This window comes from Drosophila takahashii, chromosome 3R, assembly GCF_030179915.1.
Source record: "Drosophila takahashii strain IR98-3 E-12201 chromosome 3R, DtakHiC1v2, whole genome shotgun sequence".
Lineage (NCBI taxonomy): Eukaryota > Metazoa > Arthropoda > Insecta > Diptera > Drosophilidae > Drosophila > Drosophila takahashii.
In genome coordinates, this window is record NC_091681.1 from 3,108,148 (window position 1) to 3,117,500 (window position 9,353).

The 9,353-nt window shown below is 34.5% G+C and overlaps 1 protein-coding gene across 3 annotated transcripts in view; it reads left to right on the forward strand.

The window, feature by feature from the left end:
- The window catches only part of Dbp80 (putative ATP-dependent RNA helicase Dbp80), a 254,168-nt gene that overhangs the window by 57,136 nt on the left and 187,679 nt on the right, over positions 1-9,353 (forward strand). For all 3 annotated transcript variants that reach the window (XM_070216342.1, XM_070216341.1, XM_070216343.1), the window contains exons 5-6: positions 8,838-8,952; positions 9,018-9,195. In XM_070216342.1, coding sequence (XP_070072443.1) covers positions 8,838-8,952; positions 9,018-9,195 — 293 coding nt within the window. The remainder of the gene's footprint in view (positions 1-8,837; positions 8,953-9,017; positions 9,196-9,353) is intronic.

A 9,353-nucleotide genomic window follows, 5' to 3' on the forward strand; every position in this document is an offset into this window, starting at 1 on the left:
GCAGCTGTATACTTTTATGTTTTTTGACTATGTTTTCTAGAATTTGTTTCTGCCTTAAAAAAATCCTAAAATTATTTTAAGTATGGCGTTTAAAAGATAAAGGGTGTATCTTTTAAAAAACTTTAACATCGAATCAAACCATGCAACAATTTGCCTCTGAAAGCTCAGCAAAGTTGGCCAATTTCAGCATTTTTCGAACTTTGAGGTCCTTTTGCTAAGAATCCTTGCGCCGGGGAACTTTTTGGAAAACGCAGTTTAACTTGGGAATTCGTAACAAATCCAAAAATATAGCATCCATCGAGTTAAATTTAAAAAGCACTAAAAATGCTGCACAGTGTTATTAGTTAACCCGCGATTGGAATTTTATGGTTCAGACGCAACCACTTAGGGTGTTTCTTTGCACACGCGGAACTTAGTCGTTCTGACGCAAATAACAAGATTTTTTAAAGAATGTTATAGCCGACCCTTTAATATATGCTTCCAACAGCGGGTTTTTGTACTTCCATATATTTTTATACCCTTGTAGAGGGTATTATAATTTCAGTCAGATGTTTGCAACGCAGTGAAGGAGACGTTTCCGACCACATAAAGTATATATATTCTTGATCAGCACCAATAGCCGAGTCTATATAGCCACGTCCGTCTGTCCGTCTGTCCGTCTGTCTGTCTGTCCGTCTGTCCGTTTCTATGCGAACTAGTCTCTCAGTTTTAAAGCTATCGCGATGAAACTTTCCTGAAAGTCTTCTTTCTATTGCAGGTAGTACATATGTCGGAGCGAACACTATATCTTACAACGATTTAAGTTTAGCAACTTTGCATCAAGCACCAACAGCGCAACATGTAAGAAGACAAGCACGACAAGAAGACAGCACGAATATTGCTTTGCCTTTCTTACACGTTGCGCTGTTGTTGCTTGATGCAAAGTTGCTAAACTTAAATCGTTGTCTTTACTAGTAGGTCTTGCAAATATAAACATTTAATTTTACCACTTTGTGAAAAAATAATGATACTATATGAGAATAATTATACCCGTTACTCGTAGAGTAAAAGAGTGTATTGTATTCGTGCAAAAGTAAGTAAAAGTAAGTAAGTTGTGCTTACTTAAACCTATCAAAATGTTTTAAATCTGACCATTCGTTGAAAAGATATGCCAGATCAAAGTTTCATATCTCTATCGCGCTCGCACTCACACAGTCGGGGACCATAGCGTTCTCTCTTGATTTGTTTTATTTTAAACGGTATTTTATTTTCACGAATAAAAATCGTCACAAAATTGTTGATAAAAACAAGAAAGGAAGCTAGCTTTGGCCAGCCAAAGCCTATATACCCTGGCCGATCAATCCTGTTAAGTTAAAAATTACAAAAATTAAATTTCGAATTGTTTTGAAGAGAATTGGTTTCTTATTGATTTTCCATTAATTTTGCAATACTTCTTATGGCAGGCAGCCATATTTTGATCAAAGGGCATAGGGGAACAAGCCTGGGAAAACTGCCCCAGGCGATATTGCAAAATTTTAGATGAGGATTGGTAGATAGGAACCTTATCGATAAGAATTCCAATTTTCAAATATTTTGATCCGCTGGCTTACGAGTAATCTGCCGCAACTAAAGAACATATCACTTGATTTATCTTCCCTTCGGTGGTTCTTGAGAGAACTTTTTTGATGCCAATAATTTTTGTGTTAACCTTCAAGAATGTCAGCCAATCTTTGGATTTGTACCATTCTTATAAGCTACCAAAAATCGCGATTCAAATTTTCAAAAAATTGCTTCAAGACTTTCCAAGTCGGACAACACCGCCAGGGTTTTACAGTTTGTGTGTCCTATAACCATCTACTTCATATAAAATATTCATAATTTTTCGAGTGGTGCAACAGTGTTAAACAAACAAAAAACTGAAGAATTTATTTCTAGAAGGGTAGGAATGGAGTCAATAAAATATATTTGGCTTGTAAATAGTTAGTTCTAAGACCAGAATTATTATCAAAGAGTAAAGTTTTTAATATAATGGGTGAAAAGTGGTCCGAATTATAAAATATTTGGCATGTATTTGCTTGTAATTGATTTAATAGGGACCCAGTCCCAGTCTAGTCCCCACAACTTCGAATTTCATATCCTCCCTGGACAGAGTTTCATAAGAAATCCTTTGAGCATGGATGACCAACAAATACTTTAATTATGTGATTCTAAAGAATTCGCGGTCCAAAGAGGATTATTTAATATGCGAGATTTCGGCACCGTTGTTATTGCGCGAAATTGTTAACAATTTGTTATCATGCTCCGCATATTAAAGCTTTCAAATTACTATCTTGCTTTTTAGAATAACGATGGTACCGAAAGGATCGCAAATTAAATAATCCTCTTTGGATCGCGATTTCTTTAGAATCACATAATTAAAGTATTTGTTGGTCATCCATGCTCGAAGGATTTCTTATGAAACTCTGTCCAGGGAGGATATGAAATTCGAAGCTGTGGGGACTAGACTGGGACTGGGTCCCTATTAAATCAATTACAAGCAAACATTTACATGCCAAACATTTTATAATTCGGACCACTTTTCACCCATAATATTAAAAACTTTACTCTTTGATAATAATTCTGGTCTTAGAACTAACTATTTACAAGCCAAATATCTTTTATTGACTCCATTCCTACCCTTCTAGAAATAAATTCTTCAGTTTTTTGTTTGTTTAACACTGTTGCACCACTCGAAAAATTATGAATATTTTATATGAAGTAGATGGTTATAGGACACACAAACTGTAAAAAACTGGCGGTGTTGTCAGACTTGGAAAGTCTTGAACCAATTTTTTGAAAATTTGAATCGCGATTTTTGGTAGCTTATAAGAATGGTAAAAATCCAAAGATTGGCTGACATTCTTGAAGGTTAACACAAAAATTATTGGCATCAAAAAAGTTTTCTCAAGAACCACCGAAGGGAAGATACATCAAGTGATATGTTCTTTAGTTGCGGCAGATTACTCGTAAACCAGCGGATCAAAATATTTGAAAATTGGAATTCTTATCGATTAGGTTCCTATCTACCAATCCTCATCTAAAATTTTGCAATATCGCCTGGGGCAGTTTTCCCAGGCTTGTTCCCCTATGCCCTTTTATTCAAAAGAGTATGGGAGCCATAAGGTAGAGTGGTCCGACATGTGTACTACCTGCAATAGAAAGAAGACTTTTGGGAAAATTTCATCGCAATAATTTCAGGACTGAGAGACGGACATGGCTAGATGGACTCGGCTTAGTGTAAAAGCGTATATTGTATTGGTGGAAAAGTATGTAACAGTTGGAAGGAAGCGTTTTCGATCATATTAAGTATATGTATTGATCAGGATCACTAGCCTTGTATGTCTGTCGAAAACAGCGCAAGTTTGTTTCATCCACAAATCGCGAACCGCGCACAAACCGCAAAAAACTGTGGCACCCTTAGTTTGTTGCTAGAATGAAAATTTGTATTTGTTTTGTCGATTGATCTAAAATATGTTTCCCACTCTACCGCTCAAAAACTACATGCCAAGTTGTATCACTACCTTTCGGTGGGCGGCGCCATCGCCAATTTTTATATTTGGTGTTAGCTGAGTAATGAGTACCTAATAGTCTAGGTTCTCGTATTTTGGAAAAATTAAAAAAAATTCTCATCAACAAAAAATTATTTCTTACATCCTGATGCGTGTGCTTACTTATTTACCGAATCGCATACATTTGTATAAAAATTGCAAGCAAATCGAAAAAGTATAAAAATTTTTCTGTTCACTGAAGGCGGTCGTATCGCCAGAAGGGCTTTGTAGCTATTTTTGTAGTCCTGAAGTCACATGTGAAATATTAAAATCACATTCGCGTTTAATTATTATTACAAAGTGCTCCGCTAGCAACTGGAAAACTTTTAAAGGAATTTCATATTCCCACTACTCAGCGTTGGTGCTTGGTGCTTGGAAATGTAGATTCCTAGTCTTTTCAAATTTAAATTGGAGTGCAATCACTTACAGAAATAAAGGGGTTTATGCCCGATCTAAGTTTTATATCGTCATCTCCCTCGCACTTTCTTTAGCTGAGTAACGGGTATCTGATAGTCGGGGCACCCGACTCACAGTGTAAGATTTTGCCAATCTAGGGGGACTTAAATCAGTAGGAGTCGTATTTTGAAAGATATCGGCTTCAAATTTAGAGTGAGTATTATAGTAAGCGCAAAGATTATGTTGGACATAAAAAAAATGGGCGTTGCACTTTTGGGGGCGTTAAACATTGAAAAAAACAGCTTTCTTTAAGATAAAAACCCCAAAAATATATTTAAAAAAAAATGTTCGAAACTTTTAACTCTTTACGTACTTTTGGTTATAATTTTCGCCAACTTAAAAAATTTTGTTTTTAATTTTAGCAGACCACTATTTTTATACCCGTTACTCGTAGAGTAAAAGGGTAGGGGAGAGGTCTGTAGGTTGAGGCGGTCTGTAAGTTGAGACACTCAATTTTCTCAAAACTTATTTACTAAAAAAATTGTTTTTATTTTTCTTTTGTAGTCCTTTTTAGTGACAAAACTTGTGGGGAAAACATTATCAGCCAGGCTCTAGCCAGATTAAAGCTGTGAGAGTCGTGTACCATTTTTCACTAAAAAAGTTTTTGTCTACTTTTTTCAAAATTTTATTTAAAATTAATAACGTCCTTAAATTAACTTGGCAAGAGATTTAAAACATTAGTAAATTAACTGTTAACTAATTAAAAAAAGAATCAGCTTAATGTGACAGTCAGAACAAAAGTTATTAATTTTTTCCCGAAACATCCCATTTTGTGTAAGTTGAGACACTTTGAGCGTGTAAGTTGAGACACCCGTTTTTCATACAAAAAGGCCTTAGGCCAACAGAGGTCGCTTTCTGCCTAGTACATTTCTTTTATATTAGGGGAAAAACGAATGTTCAAAGAGCCTTTTGATTTTAATTGTTATTTGGTCTAAGTTCTTAAAAAATGGATGGGAAATGATTTAGGACGAACTCAAATTGATTAAATTAACATAAATAAATAGTGCCTTATTGTTTGGAGTACTTTTTGTGTGAGTATTATTGACTTTTAAAAGTGTCTCCACTTACCGACCTCTTTTTCAAAATGTCGTTTTTTGGGACTTTTCAAAAAAAATAATTTTTCAGTTTTCACTAAGGCCTAGTACTCACTTCAATCAAAAAGCCAACGAAACGAAAATTTCTATACAAAAATGACAGGCGGAAAATTTCGTGTTCAAAATTTTGTATGGAGATTTTCATTTCGTAGGATTTTCGATTGAAGTGAGTACTAGGCCTAAAGAAAAAAATATTTTTTTCTGTTTTTTATTAAGCTAATAGACTAACCTTTCGATCAGTACCAAATGCGTAAAATTTCATAAGTGAATGTCGAAATGGCAGATTAAAAAAAAAAGGGGGGACCAACCTACAGACCTCTCCCCTATATTTACTTAATTTAAATGGATTTTATATTAAATTCAATTATGTAACGATCTACTGCGCCCGACTCACAACCTTCTTTGTTTGATCATTTTACCATGGTAAATTTTTGTGCGTATACGTAATAGTCTATGTTGTCCCGACTATCTAACACCCGTCACTCGGCTAAAGGGAGTGCGTGGGTGATGGATATATAACATTTTTTGATTGCGTATAACATTTTATTGAATGGTCCGATTTGCATTCTTCTGCATTTCGATAGGTATAAATATACACAACAAAATTGCATTTATACTTCTCGGAAATCTTTAAAGGTATGGGCGCCAGACACATTTTATAATCGTTAGTGGGCGATTGTGGGCGTCAAAGGGGGCGTGGCACTCGGCTAAAATAAACTTGCGCTGCTTAGGAAGCCCAAGAATATGTGTGGGAAATCTCAACCTTCTAGCTTTTGTAGTTTCCGAGATCTCAGCGTTCATACGGACAGACAGACGGACAGACGGACAGGGCTATATCAAATCGGCTAGTGACCCTGAACAAGAATATATATACTTTATAGGGTGGGAAACGCTTCCTTCTCCCTGTTACATACTTATAATAATACAAGAATACAATATACCCTTTTACTCTACGAGTATCGAGTAACTATATTGGTAAAACAAAAAAAATGCAATATCTGCGTCAAACCCGAATAAGAGACATTCAAATCTGAAATTTTTTTTTGAAAAAAAAGCAAGTTAAAATTGAGAAATTTTCAAAGTGTTTTCCTCTTTTTTTTGCTACAGAAAAAATCGTACTATAAAGAAAATCTATCGACTGCTTTACGTGTCTTTGATAATTTGTAAAAAGAAATATTTTTTAAGTGCCGAACTGTAAGAATGATGGTTAAAAAGCAGGGAACGTAACTTTTATAAGTTTTATTTTAAAAATCACACTTTAACAGTTATTTTCTGATTTGTAAAGTAAAACTCAAAGAATAACTGTTATTTTTTGAGTTTTATAATAAAAGTTGACAAATGACAGTTATTCGTCGTGATCAAAAATAAAACTCAAACTTGATTTATGGCGATTTTGTGGGTAAACAAAATTTTAAAAAAATATAGGTATAAAATATGCGCGGTTGCCTTTTTTAACAAATTTTTAGTAAGTTATAAAAAGCACGGGTATCATGTTTTTTTTATTTATTTCATTTTTTCAAAAATGTCAAGGGAATAACTGTTATTCATAAAAATCAAAAAATAACAATTTTTATAATAAAACTCAAAAAATAAAAATCATTACGGATTTGTAAACTACAATGGCTAATAAAAATTGTGGTGTTAAACAATTTTTAGGACCCTTCTAAGTGCGTGATTTTTTTGTATGAAAAATTTACAATAACAGTTATTTTCGTTCCCTGTTAAAATAGGTTTATACATTTTTACATACATTGTAAATTTTCTTACCAAAAAAATCATGTTTATACCCGTTACTCGTAGAGTAAAAGGGTATACTATATTCGTGCAAAAGTATGTAACAGCTAGAAGGAAGCGTTTCCGACCCCATAAAGTATATATATTCTTGATCAGGGTCACTAGCCGAGTCGATCTAGCCATGTCCGTCTGTCCGTCTGTCTGTCTGTCCGTCTGTCTGTCTGTCCGTCTGTCCGTCTGTCCGTCTGTCCGTCTGTATGAACGCTGAGATCTCAGAAACTACAAAAGCTAGAAGGTTGAGATTTCCCACACATATTCTTTGGCTTCCTACGCAGCGCAAGTTTATTTTAGCCGAGCGCCACGCCCCCTCTAACGCCCACAATCGCCTACTAACGATTTTAAAATGGGTCCTGCGCCCACATCTTTAAAGATTTCCGAGAAGTATAAATGCATTTTTGTTGTGTATATTTATACCTATCGAAATGTAGAATTTTTCAAATCGGACCATTCATTAAAAAGTTATACGCAATCAAAAATTATATACCTATCTCCCTCGCACTCCCTTTAGCTGAGTTACGATTATTAGTCGGGACACCAACCCGACACAGCGTTCGCACTCCCTTTAGCTGAGTGACGGGTATTAGATAGTCGGGACAACAACCCGACTATAGCGTTCTCTCTTGTTTTGTTTTTGAAAGTGGATTAAAAATTGTCTAAAGTTTTTGGCTGCTCCCACTGATCACGCGATGCAATTGATAAGACTAAACTTTGTCAACTGTTGCTCGCTTCCCAGTGCAATTTTGCATCAAAATTATAAAAAACGGTAAACGGTTTTTATTTTTAAAAACTATTTATTCACTGGTCATCATTGACTTATAGATTTCCCTTATTAATAAGGTTTTACATCTTTATTATTTGACTTCGATTATCGAGTTCCCGATCTGCACTGAATTGGAGTTCAAGATAAGATTCTGGAAGAAGCCTCCGAGTATGAGCTTTTAGAACTTTTCTTTTGCAGTTTCCTCAAGCTCAACTTTATAAAAGCTTTTTACTAATTTACTAATTTCAATAATTGTGAAATAAAATTATGCTGCGCTTAGCGGAAAATATTTGGCGACACGATAAGCGTGGGATTGGAGTGGCGTGATTTTGATTCGAATGTTTATGTCTACTTTAACCGTGGGATTGCAGTGGGGTGATTTTGATTCGGATGTAAATGTTTACATTATCTTGAGCTCCAGTTGCGATAGCTTGAGGTTTGAAATCGAAAATTTGTTTACAAATTCTATTCTTTAAAAGCCGTTATCTTCAAAAAAAAAAAAAAAACAATTTTTTTTTTGTTTTGGGCCTGTTTTCTTAATAGTTGAACATTTCTAAAAGTGCTGCTTAAATCTCATCGACCTCAAAAATAGTTCAACTTTTGCTAAAAGTCCCGCTAGATTGGCAAAATCTTACACTGTGCGACTATAGCGTTCTCTCTTGTTCTACTTATGTTTGATGAGAAGTTAACTTTTCTGGTGTGGGATTGTCACCTTGTTGCAAAATTGTGTGTCTTTTATTTTGTGCTTTGAGGGACGAATGAGAAAACGATATTCGATTTGTCGTTCTCAATTCAGCTAAAGTCCTCTTTACTGTACGGATCTTAAATTAAAAGTATGCTCAAAGTCTTGAAATTTTCGTTTTGAACCGGAAAATCGGTCCTTCGAAAAGGGGGTGGCCCAATAGAGCTAGAAAAAAACGACAATTACCTATTTTTCGATATTTCATTTGCGACTTTTCTTCAAAACATCTATATTATCGAGTCGATATGGTTAAAATATCGAAAAAAATGTGATAATTTTCAAGCTCTATAGACCTTCTAAGAGATTTTGACTTAATTTAAAGTTTTTAAACTTAACATTGAGGACGGAAGGTCAAAAAATATTATATTAACTATTATAAATCCTAATCAAGTTTTCTAAAGACATATTTTAAATTATATTTTAAGGTCCTTTGCTTATCCCCTACGTACGAGTTGGCAATTCAAACTGGTGAGGTGGCTGCACGAATGGGGCAGTTTTGTCCAGACATAAAGTTACGATTTGCCGTCCGGGGTGAAGAAGGTATGTATTTTCAGCTTTGTAAATGTTATAATCCAAAAATACTTTTTTAATCTTTAACTTTGTAGTTGATCGCAGTAAAAAAATTGAGGAACATATTCTCATTGGAACCCCGGGAAAACTTCTAGATTGGGGCTTAAAATTTCGTCTCTTTGATATGAAAAAAATTTCCGTTTTTGTATTAGATGAAGCAGATGTTATGATAGCTACCCAAGGACATCATGATCAATGTATTCGAATACACAAGTATGTATAAATTTAATATAAATTAGCCCTTTAGAAAGGCCTATTTTCTTTCTTGATAAAAGTTGGTATAAATTTTGATGTCAAATAAAATAATGGTTTAAAATCGGAATATCGGTAATAAATTGACAGAGTTGAATTGAATTGAATTGATTTCTAAT